Source organism: Podarcis erhardii (genome assembly GCF_964252035.2).
Source record: "Podarcis erhardii genome assembly, chromosome: 14".
Classification (NCBI taxonomy): Eukaryota; Metazoa; Chordata; class Lepidosauria; order Squamata; family Lacertidae; genus Podarcis; species Podarcis erhardii.
Genome location: NC_138503.1, coordinates 36,105,017 through 36,128,739, shown reverse-complemented (window position 1 = coordinate 36,128,739; position 23,723 = coordinate 36,105,017). Strand labels below are relative to the sequence as shown.

Genomic DNA, 23,723 nt, shown 5'->3' with positions numbered 1-23,723 from the left:
CCATTATACTGTATATGATAATCTTTATTGTCATTGTCCCATACAGAATAACGAAATTACCAAGTAAACCCAGTTTAAACCTGGGGCGGGGATTGCATCCAGGTACCCAAAATGTGGGAACTGTAAAACCAGTGAAAACCAGTGGACAGTTAGATTTCGTGCTCTGGAAAGGCAGCCTGTCCGGGAGAACGATTCTAACCCAGACCACTCCCTGCTGTGCTAGTTTTCTACATGCAGGATTATCAATAAATAAAATACACGGGAGCATTGAAAAACGCGACTTCCCCGCCCCCCGCCCGCGATCCTGCGGGAAAACGCAGCCGGGGGCGACGGGTGAAGCCTCCCGCCCCCCGCCCCGCGGGCTCGCCGGCGAAGGGCCGAGAAGGCGGCGCGGCCAGGGGGTGGGGGGGGGCCGGCCGGCGGGAAGGCAAGCAAGGGCGGAGCGGCCGGGCCGGGGGCGGAAGGGGCCGGGCGAGGCGGGCCGGGTTTCCGCGGCGGAAGGAGAGGCGGCTGCCTTGAGCGACGGAGGCCCCGCCAGGAGTGGCCGCGGGAGCAGCGATCGGTGAAACCGTTGGCCTGGCGGCCTCGGCCCGCTGCCAGGTGAGCTGCCGCCCGTTTGCTTTGGCTTCTCCCCTCAGCGCCTCGCCCGGCGCTCGCCCGTGAAAGGCTGCGGGAAGCCAGGCCAGGCTGGGTAGGCCTCGCGCGGGACGAAAACTGCTGCGTATCTCTATACGCAGCGCATCTTTTTGAGCTCCCGAGACATGTAAGGGTGAGGAAATGCTGGATTGAATACACTGCATGGCGGGTTGGTTTGTTGTTGTTTTTAAATTAACCAAAGCTCAGTTTTAAAGCAAACTTTAATCTGTGGTGTTGGCTTTTTTATTTTATTTTTTTGTAATCGTTCTTGCTTTCATTTCCAATACGCAAAAAACCAATGGTCACAACGATATGGGGCGGGGAGTGAAGGGAGGAGAGAGGAGGGTAGTATTACAACAGAATAGCATTAGAATTCCAGACTATTGTTCTTCATAGGCGTGTTATCCAATAATAGTTTTTTTTCCAAAGGAAACCGTGAGAAGAGAGCGGCTGCTGGTCATGTTGCTTTAATTTGATGTATTCAATAAACGGATGCCAAACTTCAGAAAAAGTTGTGCTTTATTTTTTGATAGTGTAGCATTCAGGTATAATTTGTTCACTTTCCATTAAAGCGGTGGTCCAGATCTGCACATGTATTGCATCATAAGGAGACTCGTGTTACATTTAGGACTCTTCCACACTTAACGTTTGCTCTGCATTTCTAGGCACGGCTCCACAATTTAAAGCTTCCTGTCCAAGCCGCAAAAACCTGCTCTTTAGTGCTGAATCCACTTAAAACCTGAATTGCCGTTTGCTCCGATTTAGGGGTACGGATTGGGTTTTCCTGGGGAAAGTGGCAGAGAAAAAAAAGTGCCTGGACATGGACCAGGAAAGCGCAGGGCAAAAGGTTAGTGTGGATGATCCCAAAAATACATGTGCCATTAACTGTCAGTCTTCCCAGTTAAAATTGATCTCTCCCAGCAATATATTCAACTGGGGTGGTAATGCTTGTTTTCAGCTCTAGTTTCAAGTGAGGAAAAGGTGGGATATTCAGTAAATAAATAAATTACCTGCTGCTTTGCAGGACATCTTTGGGAAAAGAAAAGGCCAAGGAGTAAACCCTACACAAATCCAGAGTGGAGTCCCTAAGGCGGTTGGTGGGATGTCGTCTTCTACACTTTCTGGCAACTCCTGCAGCCAAGCTGGTGCCAAATGTATTGTTCTGCTTCCCTTTGGACCACATCAACAAGGCAGAGAGGGCGGTCTTGTCCTCTAGGCAGTCCAGGACCTCCTGGACTGCACACTGGCCAGGCTTGTACCCTAGGGAGGTCACTTTGGTGCTGCTAATGCAACAATAAGAATGGGGGCGGACAGCAGTTATTAATTGCTGGTCTCTGCAGCCACGGCAAGTGCTGTGATTCTCCAGCAGTTTGACTTCACCCCCCGGAGGCGCACTCCATCTCTCTTGAGACAGACGGATGGCAGCAAATAAATAAAATATGAAAGGCATTAAAACATTTGCCTTTAGTGGTGTGTCAGTTTCTTTTATGCAGGTTCTTCTCAGAAGCAAATGGCAACTTCTATAATGGTGGGTACTGGTCTTGTTTCAGTGTCCAATGCTTTGAGAGAGATGTTTATTGCTTAACTAATTTTCTCTCTCTCTCTCTCTCTCTCTCTCTCTCTCTCTCTCTCTATGTGTGTGTGTGTGTGTGTGTGTGTGTTAGTCTGCATCCTGAACAATTCTGTCTTGTATTGCAGAACTTTGCTGAATTTCTTCGGCCAGAAGCTATCCTGCAAGTGAAAAGTTTCTGTCAAGAGTCTGCTTGAAAGTAGGAAAAGAAGTGCTTGATGGTTTACAAAGAAATTTCCACACAAGGTAGACCTAAAGCCAAGTAAGCTTTCAATGCAAATTAGAAGAGCTTGCAACTAACTCTGGAGCTGTAAGCGTTGGCTTTATGTGATCACTTCATGACATTTCCTTGTGTTAAGATGCTGCCCATTTCTGGGTAGGACCTTATTTCAAGTGCTGAATATTCCTTTTTTTAAAATGAAGCTTTAGTGATAAGGAGCTTGCAAGATTGAGTTTAATTTTGTGAAGTTGTCCATTAAGATATAGCTGTAGACACTCCTGCTCTGTGGTCATTGGGAGATCCCTCAGAACCACAGAGATCCCCTCAGAAGGCAGCCATGGAGAAAATGGCTAGGGTGACCACTGCCCTCGGTGGCAATACTATCACTGGACGGACCATGTTCTGCCACCTGGATGCCCCTGCCAATGCCATTAGTGTATGTCGTGATGCTGCCCAGGTAGTGGTAGCTGGGCGTAACATCTTTAAGATCTACTCTATAGAAGAAGACCAGTTTGTGGAGAAGCTGAACTTGCGTGTTGGCCGCAAGCCATCCCTGAACTTCAGCTGTGCTGACGTGGTGTGGCACCAGATGGATGAGAACTTGTTGGCCACAGCAGCCACCAATGGCGTCGTCGTGACCTGGAACCTCGGCAAACCATCTCGTAACAAGCAGGACCAGCTCTTCACCGAGCACAAACGAACAGTTAACAAGGTGTGCTTCCACCCCACAGAGGTGTACATGCTTCTCAGTGGCTCCCAGGATGGCTACATGAAATGCTTTGACCTGCGCAAGAAAGATTCTGTTAGCACATTCTCAGGTAAGGAGTCATTTCTGAATTTGCCGTGCCTGACTCTTAACACTCTCAGCAATGGTCAAGAGTACTTTTTTCTAGTCACACCTAGTCAAAGGGCAGTGCTATGAGTTTGTTGGGGCTGGGCCGAAAGCAAGATGTGACCAAATTATTGAGAGAGAATCTGATTTGGGCCTTGAGCCTGAAATCTGTTGTGCTAGAGTATGATTACAAATGGTGAATGTCATCTAGATGAGCTGCCAGATATGAAACTTGCTAAATATGCTGTCTGTTGCATTATCTTTCAGGTCAATCAGAAAGTGTCCGTGACGTCCAGTTTAGTATACGTGATTACTTTACCTTTGCTGCAACCTTTGAGAATGGAAATGTTCAGCTGTGGGACATCCGCCGGCCTGACCGCTACGAGAGGATGTTCACAGCCCATAATGGGCCCGTATTCTGTTGCGATTGGCACCCGGAAGACAGGTATGGACAGCAGGGGCTAGAATTCTGCACTAAAATTTTGTTCTTTGTCTTCAAGCATATCCTCATCTCACTTTATTCTTATGCACGCTCCTTTTTTCCCTTTGGCGCCATCTCACATTGTGCACTAGGATTCTCTGTTCTGTAGCTAATCTTTCTCTGTTCCCTGCCCATGGAACATTCTTCCTTCTTAAATATGCAGTTTTCCCTTCCTATTTTTAAACATTATTTTAGACAGCCATGGAGAACTTACTGTTCTTAAGATTGCCTTCCTCAAGTAAAAATCTTCCGTGTAGTGCTTTGTTTTTAAGCATTATATTATAGAAATGCATCTTAGAAAACTCAAAGCTCTTTCTCCAAGAACTTGTTTTTGTTAGTATGCTGTATAAATTATTTTCCTAAATTTGAAATTCTAGGCTAAGAACTGCAGCACAGGTTCCTAACTTGTGGCCCTTCAGGTGTTGTTGACGTCTAGCTCTAGTCATTCCTGACTAGGGGCCATGCTGGCTAAGGTTTATGGGAGCTGTAGCCCAACAGCATTTTGGGATGTATGAGGGTTTTGTCATGCAGATAAGTAAAGAAGACTTACAGTTGTGTGAGAGCAAGGATCGGGATGTGTGCTCACCCCACCCCTCACTGTCACTGATGACTTCGCTATAAGCTCTCAGGAGTAGAGACATGGGGGGTCCAATTCCCATCAGCTCCAGCCAGCATGACTGCTGGTCAGGCATGATGGGAGTTGTAGTTGAACATATTTGGAGGGCTACAGGTTAGCCCCTCATGCTTTAGCAGTATTGTGAGTTGGTAGCTGGGTATAAGGTCAGTGTAGATCATGTATAAGAAAAGTGGTGGTTGCTGAACTGTTTACTGGCCACTTAAGCTTCTCTTCTCTTCATCTAGGGGCTGGTTGGCCACAGGGGGCCGAGATAAGATGGTAAAGGTCTGGGACATGAACACCAACCGGGCCAAAGAGATATACTGTGTGCAGACAATAGCCTCTGTGGCAAGGGTCAAGTGGCGGCCTGAATGCAAACACCACATTGCCACATGCTCCATGATGGTGGACCACAACATCTATGTGTGGGATGTACGTCGGCCTTTCATCCCCTCTGCCATGTTTGAGGAACACAAAGATGTCACCACAGGGATTGTGTGGCGTCATCTCCACGATCCTTACTTCCTCTTGTCTGGCTCTAAGGATAGCACTCTTTACCAGCATATCTTCAAGGATGCCATCCAGCCTATTGACCGGGCTAACCCTGAGGGGCTTTGTTACAGCCTCTTTGGGGACCTGGCTTTTGCTGCCAAGGAGAGCCTCATCTCCTCTGATTCTAACCGTAAGCGTGATCGGCGCCATCCTATCTTCTTCAAGCGCAAGCTAGACCCCACAGAACAGTTTGAGTTCATCTCCTCTTCCAGTGCCCTAAGTGTATTTGAAGCGGACACAGAGTGTGATGCTGGTAGCATGGACTGGTTTGTGCGGACCGCCAAGCAGTATGTGCTGACAGGGAGACCGCTGGCAGAGCTGTGTGACCATAATGCCAAAGTAGCCAAAGAGCTCAAGCGCAACCAGGTAAGGGCTCCCTTTGTGCAGGAGTTACTCGCTTATACTTTGGTAGATTTGGGGAGGGGGCTACAACATAACCTAGTCCCAATGGGCACCCAGGAAGGAGATGCCATGGTTGATTGTATTGGAATCCAAACCTGCAGCATATATGTTCAACTCAGAGTACCAAAAGTCTCTTTGCTGAGGTTGGTGGCTTGTGATGAAGCCAGAACACGGGCCTGAATTAGAGCCTTAAGTCAAGTGCGGGGAGACTATGGCTTTTCTGATGTTGCACTCCCAGTTCCCATCAACCTCAACCAGTGTGGCCAGTGGCTGAGGATAATGGGAGTTACTGTCCAGTAACACATGGGGCTCTAGTCAAGTAACTTTTACTTAGAATAAGCCCATTGAAATGAATAGTCAAGACTAATTTTAATTCCAGTGAGTCTGCCTTGAGTGCAATTGATGGAGGGCCATAAGTTTCCCATTCCTAATGCCTTAAGTGGCACAAGCAGAATGTGTAGTGAGCAGAAGTCTATACTTGTAGTATTTTATAAGAGACCTTACCAATCCAGAGATATTATACTTCCTACCAGTTGCCAATCAGAAGGTTGGGGGTTTGAATCCTCGCGACGGGGTGAGCTCCCATTGTTTGGTCCCAGCACCTGCCCACCTAGCAGTTCAAAAGCACACAGTGCAAGTAGATAAATAGGTACCGCTCCAGCGGGAAGGTAAACGGCGTTTCTGTGCGCTGCTCTGGTTCGCCAGAAGCGGCTTAGTCATGCTGGCCACATGACCCGGAAGCTGTACGCCGGCTCCCTTGGCCAGTAAAGAGAGATGAGCACCGCAACCCCAGAGTTGTCCACAACTGGACCTAATGGTCAGGGGTCCCTTTACCTTTACCAGTTGTAGAGGCTGATGTTGCATGTGTTATTCCTCTGCTGTGAACTAAGTCTCAGTCCTGAAATGCCTGAGAGAGAGCTAGGAGTTTCCTGGCATGTAAAGAGGAGTCCAGGGCTATGTTCAGCCCCTCTCCCATAAGACATTACCTGAAATTGTTTTGGTGGTGTGTGGTGGCCTCCAGCCCAATACCTCACTCTTTGTGTCTCATTTGCCTCTATTCCTTTTCCTTAGCTGAAAGACATGGCTGTTGATAGTTTAACTCTTTCTGTTCTTTCTCTTGTTTTTCAGGTTGCTCAGACATGGACCATGCTCCGAATTATTTACTCTAGCCCTAGCACTGTGCCCTCTTCAAACCTTAATCACAGCATTGGGAAGAGTAGTTCTAGCCTTCCACTCATGAACAGGTAAAAAAGGCTTCAGTATCCTTGATCTTGGTTGTGAGGTGGGAGGTAGAATGTTGACTGTGGCAAATATAGGTGGGCTGGTTGCATGAGAGGTCTCATTTACACATTACCAGCACCATTTGCATTAGGCAGAGTGTTCATCTGGATAAAAGTGAGAAGACTCGCATTTCTACTCTTGAGCCCTTGGAAATAGGGCATACAACAGGGCAGAAAAAATGCACCTTGCTGATAAGTTCAGAAGTGCTACTGGTCTCTCAGTATGTTCTCGTGTGAGCAGTGAGAAAAATTGAACTGAAAATCTTAATGATACAATATTTGTGTGGTTACTTGGTTACCAGGAATTGCAACCAGTGGGGGACTTGGGTGCCAGGATGTCGAAGGGAAGCTGGAAGCATCAGGTTTTACCTGGGTGTAACACAGATTTGTGTTTCCCTTCCAGCTTTAACTTGAAAGATATTCCTTCTGGGATAGGCAGTGAGTCAAGGATGGAGAGGAGCAAGGGAGAGAACCGACCTGAAAACATCCTCATGGATTCTTCCTCCACACTGATCAATAACGATGGTGAGAATGGTGACATACCCCTCCCCCAACACTGCATAGAAACCTGAGAACCGTTTCTCACTTCCTTCTCTGCTTCCCTCTTTTTTTTTACTCTTGGATGTCTAGAGAACGAAGAGACTGAAGGCAGTGATGTCCCTGCAGATTATCTCCTTGGGGATGTGGAAGGAGATGAAGATGACCTGTACATGATAGACCATGAGAATCCTCACAGTGAGTATATATACTCTTGAGAACTGTTGGTCCTTCCTGTTCCCCTTTCTGTGTTGGGTGGAATTGTTTATCTTTCCCCGTCTGCCTTCCCTCTCATGGGTCCATGTTTTCTTAACAGCTGAGGAGCAAGAGTACATCCTTCCCCAGGAGGCCTTCCCTTTGCGTCATGAGATTGTGGACAATCCCTCTGCACTGGATCACTTACAAGACAAAGCAGACTCCCCACATGTCAGTGGCAATGAGGCAGAGACTGTGTCGCTGACACCTGTGGAATCTTTCTCCCTGATCTCCATCTCTCACTCTCTGTATGACAGCCGTCTGCCTGCTGACTTCTTCAGCCCCATTGTCCGTGACATGTTGCTCTTCTATGCCGAGCAGGGGGATGTGCAGATGGCGGTGTCTGTACTTATCGTGTTGGGGGATCGTATCCGGAAGGAGATTGATGACCAGGCACAGGTACCTCCCTGTTCTATATTTTAGGATTAGGATTGGTGGTCATAATTACCAGATACCTGCTGAAAGCTGCACACTCAATAAGGAGCCCATCCCAATCCACAAAAACTCCTATCCTGCTGCGCCTCCTCCTAACTGTTGTTGCCTATTCACCTGCCCTCCCCAAGTGAGCAAGCAGCAAGAGATACAAGGAGAAGGAGTAGTAAGCTCTGCACAACTTATCCTCTGTCTCTATCAGAGCTGGTGCTGATCAGGCACAGAAGGAGAGGCATGTGGAATGGGTAGTGGCCATGAGGAGGTCTGGGTCTGGTGAAGGCCTGGATGGGAGTCTTCCCAGGATCCATTTATACTCCACCTTGAATTCCATGTTTACTGAAAGGCAGCAAGTGTGTGAAATAAAATAGCTCTCTTCATGTTAATGCTTGTGGTAGTATATTAAGTGAAGTTGGTCTAGATTGTCTGGCTATCAAAACACCTGCCAGTTATTTCCAATTTGATGGGCCAGGGCCAACTTTAAAATATCCATCTGTGGAACATTGAAAGATCCATATGAATTTTGAGTTCTATTTCACCTGCATTAGAAGTTGTTCATAGACTTCTTAAAAAAAAAAAGGAGTTCATAGACTTGAGTGCATCTTTTTTTTAAAAAAATGAAAAGGCAATATATGAGTATTTCAATAAAATAAAGGGTTTGAGTCGCAAGAGAGAGGTTGAAAGAGATTTCTGGAGACGAATACTGTAAGTGACTTGTGTGCAATTCCTTAAAACCCCACAGGAACACTGGTACACTTCATACATTGACTTGCTGCAGCGCTTCCAGCTGTGGAACATCTCCAATGAGGTGATCAAACTGAGCACGTGCAGAGCCATCAACTGCCTCAACCAGGCCTCCACTACACTGCACATCAACTGCAGCAATTGCAAAAGACCCATGAGCAACAAAGGCTGGATTTGTGACAGGTGAGCGGCCTGTGCAGAGACACACTGTGTGCATGTATGCACATATAGAGGTTTTAGTTTTGTGGCATGCTGGGAATAATTATATGAATCTGCCTTATTCCAGGTCAGACAACTGTTCATCTGATCTGAAATTGCTTACTCTGGTGGCAGTAGCTTTCTAAGATCACAAGCAGGGATGTTTTCCAACCCTCAGGACTGGGGATTGAACCTGGGATCTCCTGCACCCAAAGCATCTTAAATTATTGACCCTCTTTTAAGTAGCACTTTGCATACATACTTCCTGAAGTGAAGCTAGAAGTGATTTTGTTTTCCAGGAGCTAAAAATCATTTTACCACCCCACACTCAGGATTACATGAAGGCTTTTGAAGCTAGGTGTGCCTTACTCATTTTATAGAAGATCATATGATGTGACCTATGATAGTGGACTGATTCTTGAAGGATGCCCAAAAGAGGATGAAAAAAACGCCAGAATGGCCAGTTTGGGTGCTTTATTTTTAAAAAGTGTAAATTTGCAGCACAGTGTGCAGAGCCTCACTGCCTTTACAGATGCGGAATGGACACCACAACAGTGAGAGGTCGTCATGACTTGTCAGCGCCCAAGCAAATGTGTATATACATCCTTTATGCACAAAGCAGCATACGTCAATTTACCTTGAACCTCACATCACACCTGGCTGGTGAGGCCATAGGTAGCAGTTATCCAAGGCTTACAGATAGCTCCCCTCTGGGCCGAGAGCCCAGCATTCCAGGGTCCACAGATAAGCATAGCATTTAAGCAAGCCAATTTGCATATATCAGAGCAAGTGAATATAAACATACATCAGCTCATTATTGCAAAAACGACTAATTAATTGTAGCGTTATCTTGACTACCAAGATGGTGTTTGCAGAGCTTCTGGAACATCTCGCCTTTGGTTCAACACAGTGGTGTAGCAAAAGTGTTTTTAAAAATTCCTGGGAAACAAAATCACTTCATGACTCTTACATCCTTTTTCATGCAGTTTAAGAAGTATAGTGGAATACAGAAATTTAGAACAGACCTCCTCAATTTATGGTACATCAAGCCAACAGAGACATCCCAGGCACCTGATTACAATGTGGTCATAAGGCAGCAAAACAGAAGTTTTTTGAGCTCCTGATGGGCTCCTATCCATTCATGACTGATGTGCTGGTTCAGTGGGTCAGAATGGATCTCATATCTATACCTTTTGCGAACTTTATGCATCCCAATAATGCACCTCCCAATAGTGGTGAAAAATGAATTGGTGTATAATTTCAGGTGAGCCATGCTCCTACCAGCTGCAGAGACTATAACTGCTTTTCACATTTTATTTATTTTTTGTATTTCTTACAATTATTTCCTACTTTTGCTCCAAGGAGCTTAGGCTGGCCTGCATGTTTCTCTCTCACACACATGACCATGCACCATTTTATTCACACAACCCTCTGAAGTAAGTAAGGATGAGTGAGCTTCATGGCTGAGTGAGGGACTTGCACCTGGGTCTCCCTACTCCTTGTCCATCAGTAATCACATTAGCTCTCATTGGGATTCTTATGTTCCAGAATCTGTGTTGCATTTGACTGCTAAGATAAGACATTTTCTTCTGGTTGATTCATTCTGTGGTCTCGTTTCAGATGTCGGCAGTGTGCCAGCATGTGTGCTGTGTGCCACCACGTAGTGAAGGGTCTGTTCGTGTGGTGCCAGGGCTGCAGTCATGGTGGCCACCTGCAGCACATCATGAAATGGCTGGAGACCAGTTCCCATTGCCCTGCAGGCTGTGGTCACCTCTGTGAATACACCTGAACCTAATGGGAGTCTTTGTCCGCTGGAAAGCAAAACCTTGACGCACTGGCTGCTTAGAACTGGCACTGAGTTCTGTTTATGGGAGGCATTAGAGGCATAGTTGCACAAGAGAACTTAGTGAGTAGGATACTGTGAAGGAAAGGTGACCTTCGTTACTTCACAAAAAGCAGTGAAACTTTAAACGCTCAGGCGATTCTTCTTGAAAGCTTCTGGTCACTTACATCCTCCCCCTTTTTTACTGCTGCATAATATATTTTTTTTTTGTTATCACGATTCTGCACAAACCTACTTCTTAATGAGCCAAGATGGCACCATGAGACACTTTTGAGTTTCATTCCACTTTTTATACTGAATTAAAAGAACACAGTGAACTTTACTGCTTGCTGCTTTCTATAGAGTTCCCGAATCCTTTTGCATAAATGCTCCTAAAATTAGTGAGCTATGGCACAGCATCTGAATTTCTTCCTCAAAGAGGAAATCTCTTTCCAGGATATGTATTCAGCTGTGTAATTTTAAGCAACATTTAAATTTCCTGCTCCCAGATGCAGAGCATAAACCACTGGCCAGCAAGGGAATACTATATTTGTTACCACTTTTAGAACTTTGTAGTAAATTGCAGACTGATAAAATGCAAGAACTGGAGTTCTCTAAAGATCATCTTAATGAGCTTCTGCAAGTCAAGGAACAAATGGTTATGACTATTACTTAGAAGTAAGTCCCATGATGTTCAGTGGAGTTTACTCCCAGTGCATTAGTTTGGCATATTGGTCTTCCTAGCAGCAATAAGAAGACAAAAAGTACAGCTATATCTTCTGTGGTGGGAGCACCTAATGATGTCAGTGCCTAGTCTCTTGAGGAGATAGGCAATCCAACAGGATCTTGGTCCTAAACTGTGAAGGGCTTTAAAGGTCAATACCAACTTATAGATTAACATAAGGCAAATTGGAACTACTGCACATAATATCTAACAAGTGCCAAGTCAAACCATATTGTTGTTTTCCCCTGGTCTTTGGTACTGCTATTCTTTCCATTTAATCTGAAACATCAGCCTTCCATGCTACAGGATAGCATAGTTGGTCAAGTTCAGTTTATTGATCCAAATGATCCCTAAATCTTGGTGCTGCTTGCCTGGCCAGTTATTCCTACCTTATGCCCATGCTGCTGCTCTAAGCTTTATATCTCATACCATGCCCTTAGGAGATGTAAAAATAATCATCTGTTGGTGAGTTGAAAAATTAAATATGGATTAGGTCAGAAGCAGCCAGCATTCATATCATATGCAAAAGAACTGTTTAATATAATGTGCTGCCATTTTATTTAAATGGTTTTTAATATCTCAGGATATAAATTAGGACAATCATGAACAGATTACATTCTGGTTCACCCTCAGTTTGAGATGTTTAAATCGTGGCCCACTGTGAGTCAAAAGCTGTCTGCGCATCAATTAAATTTATTTTAAATTGTGTGGGAAAGGGTATCCAAACCTCAGATGCTGCTGTTGACTGTGAGCAGGGCCACTTTGCTTCAGAGGACAGCCAAGATTCTAGAACCTGGTCATGTCAAGGGTCTCATTATGGGAGGGATTCTGGAACCTCTGAACCAATCACACCCTTTTTCCAAGAGGAGGGTTAAGTGGAAGGCCTGGCAGCTCTTTGTGCTGCCTCCCCCCACCTTGAAAAAATGGATGATGCCTCTGCTTCGGCGGGGTACTCCCACCGCCACATGGAGAGGAAGATGAGTGCGATGGCTTGTACAGTCTTCAACGAACTTCGACTGGAAGGGAAGCTCTGTGACGTGATCATCAAGGTCAATGGGTGCGAGTTCAATGCCCACAAGAACATCCTCTGTAGCTGTAGCTCCTATTTTAGGTCAGTGCTTCTAACAGGCAAGAGTTGGTTTCTCTGGCAAAATTCCCAGGAATATGTCTTGATTTAAGGGCTCATTTTATTCAGTAATAGATGCTTGAGTTCCTGCTGTCTTCAAAGATGTGGTTGGCTGCTGGTTCACCCTCTCTATCCCAGATTGCAGTTGTGTGGAAGTCATATCCACTAATTAGTAGGTTGACAGACAGTTGAAATTTATTAGTTGTTCATCTGCCTTTTAACTGATCAATTAAACTCAAGTGATCATATTGCGAAAACCACCGAATAGGTTCCCATTTAAATGATAAATTTAGTAAAACAAAAACTACCAGAATAGGGTTTCTATTTTATTTATTTATTTTTTAACTACCAGAATAGTTGAGAACCATATTGTAATGTAACTTTCATTCTCTGTTACAGCAACATTTAATCAAATTGTCTTAAAAGGTAAATGAGTGTGTTCTTAACTCATGTCCACCAATTAATAGTTTCAGGTTGTGTCTTCAAGTCAAGGGGGTGCCAAATGGCATCCAAAAGCATAATTCAGAAGCAGAGTCTTTTATCAAAGCCAAATAAGTCAAGAAGAAGGTTAATGAAACACCACAGGATAGGAATAAAGTAGAAAAGACAGGAGGGGGTAAGATTGTCTAGGTTTCTAATTTGTTTGAACAGTGGATTCCATAGCAAGGATTTGCTTGAATAATGAGACCCTACCATCCTTGGCTTTTCATGCCCATCTAGGATAAAATACAGAGCCCACACTTCTTCTGAGTCATTACTGACTTGTAGTATTGGGAGACTCATAGTGCTATTTGAGCAAACAAGGTTTTTGTTTAATATCTGGTTAGCTCTGTTGAGTAACGGTTTCTGAGATTTTGCTGATACAGTCAAGTGACCGTACTTCTTGCCTTAGGAGCAAAATCTTGTCGCATTATCAGCCCAGTAGCTACTGAGGACCTAACTCTTCTAGCCCAAGGAAGTTATCAAATGTGAGCTGGAATATGTTTCAGTTGAGGTATGTAGAGTACTAAAATAATAAGCTGCCAGTGCATCAGCATGACTTAAGAGCTGTCATTGTCAACAATAGTTTACACTGGCAACCAGGTCCAGAGGCTGAAGCCATGATGTGCCTCTTGATGGGCATTCCATCTGTTGCAACTTTTATTGCACCCCAGACCTGATGTTAGAGAATCTGGTCTGAATATTTTTTTTTTGTTTAGTTTTTATTTATTTTTTGGCAGTCTGGCCTAAAGATGGGTGTGGTTACAGTGTCAGCATTGTAGACAGGTGGTGCCTGTTCATAGGAACTAGTGCAAGGTTGCTCAGTCTTGCATTGAATTCCTAGTCAGGCAGGTGTGCCCTAAATACTAAAACAGATCACATCAACTTTCTAAGCATCTGGGTAGGCATGTCTAAACAAGAATGTTTTTAGCAGGTGCCAAAACAAGTACTGTGAAGGCGTCTGCTTGATCTCAATAGTCGAGGAGTTCCAAAGTGCAGGCGCTGCCACACTAAACAATTGAGTTCTTACAAATGCCGAATGGGTATTACGTAGCACCCGTAGTAGTGCCAATTCTTGTTCAACTTTTAGAAGCAATATGAGGCTTGCAGCTGTCCTGAGCACCAAAAAGTTGTGGGGATTGCTATAGAGGTTCAGTGGGTTAGCTGGAGGATCCCGGTGGACCCAACACCATCCCCTTGAGGAACAGGACCCCAAGATGCAACAAAGACCAATGAGAAATAGTTGTGTTCTTTTTCAGAGCTCTGTTTACCAGTAGCTGGAACAACTCAGAGAAGAGAGTATATAATATTCCTGGCATAACTCCAGATATGATGAAACTCATTATCGAATACGCCTACACAAGGACAGTGCCCATCACCGTGGACAATGTGGAGAGGCTTCTTGTGGCTGCTGACCAATTTAATGTGATGGGCATCGTCAGGGCTTGTTCTGACTTCATGAAATGCCAGCTGTGCCTGGAGAACTGTATTGGTATCTGCAAATTCACAGAGTACTACTTCTGTCCGGAGCTGCGGCAGGCGGCCTATATGTTCATCTTGCACAACTTTGAGGAGATGGTAAAAGCGTCTACTGAATTCCTGGAGCTCTCGGTCAATGAGTTTAAAGACATCATTGAAAAGGACGAACTCAATGTGAAACAGGAAGACGCCGTCTTTGAGGCCATCCTCAAGTGGATTGCCCACGATCCCACAAACCGAAAGCAGCACATGGCAGTCCTGCTCCCTAAGGTTAGCCCTTTTGAATATCTTGGGGGTCCATCCATCCCCTGTCCTTCAGGTATCTAGGACCAGATTTAACTAAATACTTGTGCTAGCAGGAGCCAGTGCAAGGACTCCCATTAGCGCTACAGGGCTTTCCCCCGCTTCTCCCCACTGTGCCTCCCTCCATAAGCTCTGGGGGTGGTTTGGGAGAACCCCCAAAATGGCACACAGGGAGGAGAGGGTGGAATCGTTCCATCTGGCAAGCAGAACTGTGTGAGCTGACAGAACGATTGTAATAGTGTGGTGTTGAATCCAACCCCTTGTGTCTCCAGATCTACAGTGCTGGCTAACTTCCCAATCAGATTCATATAATGGCTGTGTACTACTTTTGGTGCAAGAGGCTGTATGCCTCCTGAATGCCAATTGCTGGGAATCACAAGTGGGGAGAGCTGTTCCACTCAGGCTCTGCTTGCAAGCTTCCCATCGTCATCTGGTTGGCCACTGTAAGAGCAGGATGCTGGATTAGATGGGCCATAGGCCTGCTCTAGGAGGCTCTTGGTCTGTTACATATGTCACCATGAGTTTCATTCATGTATTTATTATTGAAAGGCTGATGTTGCTACCCGTCACTGGGAATCACAAGTGGGGAGAGTGCTGTTGTACTCAGGTCCTGCTTGTGGGCTTCCCGTTGGGGCAACTGGCTGACCGCAAGGATACAAGCGTCATAAATTGGGGGAGAGCTGTACAGTGGTACCTCGGGTTACATACGCTTCAGGTTACAGACTCCGCTAACCCAGAAATATTACCTCGGGTTAAGAACTTTGCTTCAGGATGAGAACAGAAATCGTGCTCAGGTGGCGCGGCGGCAGCAGGAGGCCCCATTAGCTAAAGTGGTGTTTCAGGTTAAGAACAGACCTCCAGAACGAATTAAGTTCTTAACCCAAGGTACCACTGTAGCTCAGTGGGAGGGCACCTGCATCACATGCACAACCCCTCACTTCTCAAAACAGTTCATGCAAAAATCTAAATCTAAATACAGTAGTACAATAACAATATACAATAAGCCATATAGTATCACTGAAACATAACATCGCAAAACTAATAATCGGCAATTAATGCAGCTGGTGGAATCTTCTGTTGGTGATCCAGTGAATTCTCAGCAGCCAGGGTTTCAACCGTCCTGGAGATGCTCCTGAGTCCCAAAACATCAGCTGGACAAACACCAAACAGTTGCTGTCCTAATGCCTGTACTGCAATAAAATAAAATTATTACGTTGGTAGAAGGAGGATTGCTGCTCTCTGGATCCTCCAGTGGCAGCCGTTAATCACAGTAAAAAGAAAGTGTTCATAACTGGTCTCCTAATTGATTCGGATGTTATGAATCATAGCATCAGCTCTGCATAACATAGCTTTTCTTCATGTCATGGAGACCTTCCCCGTGATCTCACTGCTAGACAGTTAAATGCAGCTTTAGTTATACTCCACCTTTCTGAGAGGATACCACTTCATAATAAGACTCCTGTAACACAGTGGGCAAGGTTCACAGGCTGAGTGATGGTGGGGAAACAGACCTGTCTCATGAACTTGAGAGTAACAAGGCAGGAATGTGCCTCGTTCCTATTAGGCTTCTTGTTTAGCACCAGTCCTTTCACTCCCCTCTCTGTAGGTACGCCTGGCCTTGATGCATGCTGAATATTTTATGAACAATGTCAAAATGCATGACTATGTGAAGGATAGCGAGGAGTGCAAGCCCATTGTTATCGACGCCCTGAAAGCCATGTACGATCTCAACATGAACGGACCATCTAGCTCCGACTTCACCAACCCGCTGACGAGACCCCGTCTGCCGTATGCCATTTTGTTTGCCATTGGCGGCTGGAGCGGTGGGAGCCCAACCAATGCTATCGAAACGTATGACGCCCGTGCAGACCGCTGGGTGAACGTCACGTGCCAGCAGGAGAGCCCCCGGGCGTACCATGGTGCCGCCTACTTAAAGGGCTACGTCTACATCATTGGGGGGTTTGACAGTGTGGACTACTTCAACAGCGTCAAGCGATTTGAGCCCGTCAAGAAGACGTGGCACCAGGTTGCACCCATGCACTCACGACGCTGTTATGTTAGTGTCACCGTCCTTGATAACTTCATCTATGCCATGGGTGGCTTTGACGGCTATGTGCGTCTCAACACAGCTGAGAGGTATGAGCCCGAGACCAACCAGTGGACCTTGATAGCCCCCATGCATGAGCAGAGGAGTGATGCAAGTGCTACAACCCTGTATGGAAAGGTAATGAGAATGAAAGTAGGCCAGTGTTTATAAAAGGTAACCAGCTGCTAAGGCTGACAGGTCACAGGGATGGATGTGAAACTTCATAGAATCATAGAGTTGGATGAGACCACAAGGGCCATCGAGTCCAACCCCCTGCCAAGCAGGAAACACCATCAGAGCACTCCTGACATATGGTTGTCAAGCCTCTGCTTAAAGACTTCCAAAGAAGGAGACTCCACCACACTCCTTGGCAGCAAATTCCACTGTCGAACAGCTCTTACTGTCAGGAAGTTCTTCCTAATGTTTAGGTGGAATCTTCTTTCTTGTAGTTTGGAACCATTGCTCCGTGTCCGCTTCTCTGGAGCAGCAGAAAACAAGCTTTCTCCCTCCTCTATGTGACATCCTTTTATATATTTGAACATGGCTATCATATCACCCCTTAACCTCCTCTTCTCCAGGCTAAACAGGCCCAGCTCCCTTAGCCGTTCCTCATAAGGCATCGTTTCCAGGCCTTTGACCATTTTGGTTGCCCTCCTCTGGACACGTTCCAGTTTGTCAGTGTCCTTCTTCAACTGTGATGCCCAGAACTTAGGGGGGTTGCCTCCAGAGAAGAAATTAAATCTTAAGGGAAGATTAGGAAACGAGGCTAGACTGGTGTCCACAAGGCCCCTCACCATCCTGAGCTGCTTTGTAAACTACCCCCCTTTTCCAGCCTTTGTTCCTTTCTGTAGAGATGACAACAATACAGATACGGTTTGAGGACAGAGGGAAAATAGCAAAAATGTTAATGACACCAAGCTCTGTTTTTCTTTTTCATCAAATCCACGTGGAAATGCTGTGGAAATGCAAAACAGTTGAACTGGGGCGGGGGGGATGAGGGATCCATAAACTGAACCTCAGATGAAGGTGTTGTGAGTTGGTGGTTCATGTGACCTGAGAGGTGGTGATCACTGCAGTTTGGGGAGTGTTGCTGGATTTGGCCTTATCTAGAGAGGCCCAAGTGGCCTCTACATCTTGAAATTCATTTTACCAGCTGAGGCTGGTGTACAAGCTGTGACCCCTCTTGGATGACAATAGCTTGGCCACAGTTATCCACACACTGGCCACATCTTGTTTAGAACACTGCAATGTCCTGTACACAAAGATGCTTTGAAGCCTCATTTAGTGCAAAATATAGCAGTATGTTCATTAATTGGGACCACTCATGTAGAACATATTATGTCAATCTTAAGTCAGCTACATTAACTGTTTCTGTTCAGAATGGAAAGTTCTGATTTTAACCTAGACATCCTTAAATAGCTTGGAGCCCCAGTGCAAAAAGCTGTCCAGCCTTTGAGGTCATCCCTGCTCTACCATCAAGTGAAGTAATAAACATCTTTATTTTATTTTCGGTACCAGATGAAAATCTGTCTAGGCCTTTTAATGCTGTGTGTATTTTATGTTAGATTTTTAAAACCTTCAGTATCTGTTTGCAATGCTTATTATTGTGATAGTTTGCTTGGCATTATTGTTTTATTGATGGATATACTTTTTATTGCTTATATTGGTCGCTGCTCTGGGAACACTGTCAGATGAGGAGCAGAGCAAGATAAATGGTGGCAACTTGTGGCATCTTAAACCCTAACAAGCGTATTATGGCATGAGTGGTCATGAATTAGAGCCCTACTTCATCAGACACCATAAGACTTTCATTGTTTTTGTACAGCAGCTATCTCTCTGGAAATGAAATGAAATAAATCAGCACTTGAGATCTTTTTTGAAAAAAGATAACAATAAGCACTGCCAGCCACACATGCCTTGTCTAGTGAATCTCACGGTGCAGTATCCATACTTGAGCAGTTCCTCTGATATAGGGTCATAAACTGAGCATGAATATTTAAGAATCTTAAATAATTTTAAGGAATAGGGCTGTAACTGGGGGGGGGGGTGAAGCATCCATTCAATCCCAGGCATCTGTAGGTAGGACTGGGAAAGACCTCTGAAACCCTGGAGAGCCACAGCTAGTCGGTGTAAACAATACTGAACTAGATGGACCAATAGTCTGATTCAGTGTAAGGCAGTTTCCAACGTCCTTTTCAATTTGGCTTGTTGTAATCCCTGCATGATTTCTGCCACATCTGGCTGGAAACAGCCCACCGGCTGCATGAACTGACCTACCAGGTGCCGGATAAACCCAGCTGGCTTTGCAGTGTCAGGCAGGCTGTAACCCAGAACATCTATTAAGCTGCTGGTGGACCGTCATATCAGGCATAAATTGCAGGTTGTGCAGGCCTGCTCTAACATCTTAAGCAATGAGAGGTTATCCAGCCAGCTATTTCAACAGGAAAAACAATCTTGGTTTCTGTTAATATAAACCAGAGATGAAAAATCTGTGGTCCTCCAGCTGTTGTTGGACTCCATCTGCCATCATCCTTGGCCATTGGACATACCAACTGGGGCTGATGGAGTCCAGCAACATCTGGAGGGCCACAGGTTCCCAAACCCTGATACAAACTTTTAAGTGTATCCAGGGTAGGAGCTGGTGTGGGTTTCGTGGTCATAGTAGAACTAAGAGTAAGCTTCAAATCCCCACTCAGCCACAAAGCTCACTGAGTGTCCTTGTCCCATTCCCTCTCTCTCAGCCTAACTTAGCCTCACAGTGTTGTTGTAAGAATTACAAGGGAGGTACCTCGTACATTGCTTTGAGGAGCTTGGAGGAAGGCCAAGATTAAAAAATTAATAATCCACACTTAACAACAGTCATTCCTTCTCCCAAGGAATCATGGGAGCTGTAGTTTTACCTGGAGGCCTAGGAAGCCTGTGAGAATTCTCAGCGCTTTCACCAAACTACAATCCCCAGGGTCCTCTGGAGGATACTATAACAATTAAAAAGCCATCAGACCGATATGCGTGTAAAGTGGACAGGGCCAACAATTCTTTCTACAATGGCATTGAATTTATTTCAACAATATTTTCACAAACCTATTTTTTCCTTTCCATTTTTAAAAAAGGTCTATATATGTGGTGGGTTCAACGGAAATGAGTGCCTGTTCACAGCAGAAGTGTATGACGCCAAGATTGATCAGTGGAGCTTGATCGCACCCATGAGAAGCAGGCGAAGCGGCATTGGCGTGATAGCGTACGGAGAACACGTCTACGCAGTAAGGCCAGGGTCCTTTTGTGCCCGTAATGGCAGGCAAGCCTGCAGCACCCTTTGGCGGTAAAGTCGTTGGAACAATGCTGCCTCCTTTTGGTTTGGTGTAGAACAAGTGCTGGCCAAGCTGTTGTTCATGAACTGCATATATTTAAGGAAGTGGATAGGCACAAAATGGCAAGAATGCTGTATCTTAGTGGTCTTCTGAGGGGTGTGGCGATCTTCTCAGCCTGGTATCAACAGCTGGCATCTTCAGACAGCTACTGGGATCTCAATGCCTGGCACTAAGACCTCCAAGCTGCAGCTGTCCTGGTGGTGATGGCAGCAGGGCCAGCCTTACTGTAACATACATATTATTTGGTAATCACTAAGTATATGCAATTACACTCAATGTTGGGCCATTCTTTCAGGTGGTTCTGCTGAATCCTCATCCCACTACTCACACCAAAGTTCTGTTCTGTTGTGGGAGGTTGCCAATGTAGGAAGTTGCCGACACACATTCTGAGATTACTGAATAACAAAGAACACTTTACTTGGTTTGGTGCATATTATATAGCTCAGGTATCACTAATGCTAACTAGCAACATTACCTGTACCCGCACATCCTTTACAATTATCAGATACCTTATATTACACCTATTGTTAGGCAAGATGTGGCAGCTTATCGCCTGTGTTTCTGCATGGCCTATGTGTGTAATAGTGCATGTTTTCAGGAGGCTTTGGGATCAGGGGCTACACTGAGAGCAAGGGAAACCCGAAAGCAGGGCCTCCAGTGGCCTGTCCATAGTTCACAGTGTTCCACCCTCTCCCAGAGATCAGTTTGATGCTGAGGGTTGCAACTATTGCTTCCACAGTCTCTCACTGAAGTTGGAGTCAAGCTCCTAAATCACACACTCCCAACACTACCATGCATTGCCACGTGTGTGTTGTGGGGGGCTTTTTCTGTTTCAACCTGCAGGTTGTATGGAAGGAAGAGAACCTCTGAGCATGTTCAGAGTGACTGTCCTTCCTTATCAAGGCAAAGCCATTTCTTAGGCTCCTGTATTAGGGGCACATGACTGGTCAGTTTAAGTCCTCATATACCACATTTCTTTTTTAAAAAATTAAATGCTACCTGTGACTTCTGCCTAAATAATTTCAGCCTCTCCATGTCGTATTGCTTTTATGTATCAGGGTGTTTCTTTTTTTAAAAAATCCATTAAAGTTTCTTCTTGATAACTTACAATTCCAAAACACGTACAAAACAATTTAAACCACAGAAATCCAAGCCACAGTGAAAAAGTCCTCAGCCTGACAGGGCTTTGATTCATACTGCTTGGGCTGCACCAGGAAGGAAATGGGGAAGTCAAAACAAATAGCTGAGTGCAGATGTAATGGATTACATAGGAACACAGGAAGCTGCCTTATTCTGAATGAGACCATTGCTCTGTCCAGCTCACTATTGTCTACATTGACAGACTCTGCACGGTTTTAGGCAAGGTTCCTTCTTAGTCCTACCTGGAGTTACCTGGGGCCTTCTGCATGCAGTGCAGATGCTCTAGGATCCATCTGCTGATTTCTTGTAGCCTATGGAATAACCATATTTGCAAGCAGTTGTACACCAGTTTAAGCATTTAAAGTTCTGTATTGGTGACCCGTACAGCAACCCTCTATAGCAGGTCTTTGCTTTTATCCCACAGTAAAGTTAAGGCTACAATTGTAGTTTGCATATAGGGCATGTAGTGAGTCCATGCCGAGGTGTAATTTAAAGTAGGGAGTCAAATGCCTCTGTGAAGTCTTCTACTGGAACAATTTGTGTTGATTTAAACTAGTGCTATGCAAGCTTTCAGTGTGCACAGAAGACTTGATCAGATGACAACAACTCTCTTCTCTGGTCATTGGCCCCTATGGCAGCTTCCCTCTTGTGCCATCTGGTCCTTCATCTTGGGCAATAAAATGTCCTTCTGCACCAGCCCTGACTACTGCTATTGCATGGAACTGATGGGAGTTTGGGCCCAGCATCTGCACGGTGCCTCCCTAATCTGCCTGGATCAGTGGTCTGACTTGGTGTGAAGCAGCCGCCTCCTCCTCCTCCTCTAAATGACTCCCTGTCTTTTTGCTGCCTCACAGGTGGGCGGATTTGACGGAGCCAACCGCCTTCGGAGCGCAGAAGCTTACAACCCCATCGCCAACACCTGGAGGACCATCCCAACCATGTTCAACCCTCGCAGCAACTTTGGCATCGAAGTGGTGGACGACCTGCTCTTTGTGGTGGGTGGCTTCAACGGCTTCACGACAACGTTCAACGTTGAGTGCTATGATGAGAAGACGGACGAGTGGTACGACGCCCACGACATGAGTATCTACCGCAGTGCCCTGAGCTGCTGCGTGGTGCCAGGGCTGCCCAACGTTGGGGAGTACGCTGCCAGGCGGGACAACTACGTGGGGTCAGCTCAGAGAGATGAGGTCAAGTACTCCTCATCCACAAGTACACTACCTGTGTGAAAAGCTCTCCTTGACTAATAAAGCCCTCTAGCAAGAACTATATGCACAGGTGGATTCACCTTTTTTCTCCCCCTCCACCTTAAGCTGTGAGACTGGTCCTTGTGGGTGAGCTGGTGGCATATGTCCCTCCCCTGCTCAGGACCTTAACCAATCCCATTATTTTATCCTTTAGGAAGTCATAGAGCTGACCTATAGGATATGAACAAAGCTGTTGAGAACAGTGATGGGATTCAGAGAAGAGCCACGAAGGGGAAAGAGGGATTTACCATTTGTGCTGCTATTGCTCTGACACACAAAAAAGAGTAGTAGGGGAGGACTCTCAAGGCACTCAGAAATGCTGAAAAGCATGCAAAGGCTACTACTAGGAAAATGTTGATTGTGGGTTAGTCTTGCTTTATATGTATCCAGTGATATAACTCCTACTCTCCATTCTGCCAGATGAAGAGCCGTTTGTAAGTAGGAAGCTTGCATATTCCTGCCGCAGTAGAAGCTGATCCAATAAAACCCATTCAGCCAGACTACCCATTTTCCATTTCTTATTGAGAACAGCAGTAACAGACCTTGCCAAGCAAAACAGGCATTCCACAACATGTCCCTGTTACAATCTGTAGTTTTCTTTAGACACTTGGCTTACCTAGTTGCACTTAACAGATTTTATTTTTAAAATTTCAAAATACAGCAATTCTGGCACGATGTGTAATTTCTTAGGAGAATCTTCATAAACAGAAAAAGTATGGAGCACTGAATGTTTCTAATAGTTAAGCCAAAACATTCCTGGGAATGTGCATCTGCCGCTGAAACAGCAACCCTGTGCTCTGTCTCCTCTTCCCTAGCAATATGCATTACTGCAGCTTGTGTGACCTCCCGGTCATGAGTAGGTGGTGGAGTTGGGCTGTATGCGCTGGCCCTGCCTGCTGTATCTTCATCCTCTGTCCTTACACTCTTCTCTCCAGACCTCCATGCCTTTGACGGGAAGTCTGATGAAGTGGGGAGCTTGCAGGTGCATATACCATTCCCCCCTTCAGACCTTCTGCTCAGTGTATAGAAGTGGGCTTTCAGTGGGTCTACTCTGAGTAGGACTAACCTTGACTACCACCCATAGACTCCAATAACAGATCAGCAAACGCAAGCATGGCATTGTCTACTCTGCCTGGCTGTGGTTGTCTAATTTCATGCATAAGTTTTTCGCATCACCTGCCAGCTGATCCTTTTAG

General features: G+C 45.5%; 2 protein-coding genes across 5 annotated transcripts; both read left to right on the top strand.

Moving 5' to 3' along the window:
- The first annotated feature begins 456 nt into the window (after positions 1-456).
- Positions 457-10,917, top strand: WDR24 (WD repeat domain 24). Of its 3 annotated transcripts, none has more exons than XM_081839701.1 (10): positions 457-600; positions 2,335-3,244; positions 3,526-3,703; positions 4,601-5,273; positions 6,438-6,553; positions 6,993-7,114; positions 7,220-7,324; positions 7,443-7,780; positions 8,553-8,737; positions 10,373-10,917. In XM_081839701.1, exons 2-10 carry the CDS (start codon positions 2,764-2,766, stop codon positions 10,539-10,541), a joined length of 2,367 nt encoding a protein of 788 aa, XP_081695827.1. In that variant the 5' UTR covers positions 457-600; positions 2,335-2,763; the 3' UTR covers positions 10,542-10,917. The 3 variants fall into 3 exon arrangements, with proteins under 3 accessions (XP_081695827.1, XP_081695828.1, XP_081695829.1); XM_081839702.1 differs by lacking the exon at positions 457-600 and adding an exon at positions 643-769; XM_081839703.1 differs by lacking the exon at positions 457-600 and adding an exon at positions 650-763.
- A 345-nt stretch (positions 10,918-11,262) lies between these two features.
- On the top strand, positions 11,263-22,551 carry KLHL10 (kelch like family member 10). 2 transcript variants are annotated; one of them, XM_081839758.1, is made up of 5 exons: positions 11,269-12,409; positions 14,164-14,653; positions 16,293-16,910; positions 19,883-20,032; positions 22,135-22,551. In XM_081839758.1, the coding sequence occupies exons 1-5, from the start codon at positions 12,222-12,224 to the stop codon at positions 22,507-22,509; spliced, it is 1,821 nt and encodes a 606-aa protein (XP_081695884.1). In that variant the 5' UTR covers positions 11,269-12,221; the 3' UTR covers positions 22,510-22,551. The 2 variants fall into 2 exon arrangements, with proteins under 2 accessions (XP_081695885.1, XP_081695884.1); XM_081839759.1 differs by lacking the exon at positions 19,883-20,032 and having other exon boundaries at positions 11,263-12,409.
- Positions 22,552-23,723: the final 1,172 nt, after the last annotated feature.

Excerpts from the sequence above, each read along its gene's own strand:
- WDR24 (XM_081839701.1), top strand. The coding sequence starts at position 2,764 with ATGGAGAAAATGGCTAGGGTGACCACTGCCCTCGGTGGCAATACTATC. Across the intron at positions 3,704-4,600 it reads GATTGGCACCCGGAAGACAG|GGGCTGGTTGGCCACAGGGG; the intron begins GTATGGACAGCA and ends CTCTTCATCTAG. Across the intron at positions 5,274-6,437 it reads AAGAGCTCAAGCGCAACCAG|GTTGCTCAGACATGGACCAT; the intron begins GTAAGGGCTCCC and ends CTTGTTTTTCAG.
- KLHL10 (XM_081839758.1), top strand. The coding sequence starts at position 12,222 with ATGGATGATGCCTCTGCTTCGGCGGGGTACTCCCACCGCCACATGGAG. Across the intron at positions 12,410-14,163 it reads AGCTGTAGCTCCTATTTTAG|AGCTCTGTTTACCAGTAGCT; the intron begins GTCAGTGCTTCT and ends GTTCTTTTTCAG. Across the intron at positions 20,033-22,134 it reads ACGGAGAACACGTCTACGCA|GTGGGCGGATTTGACGGAGC; the intron begins GTAAGGCCAGGG and ends GCTGCCTCACAG.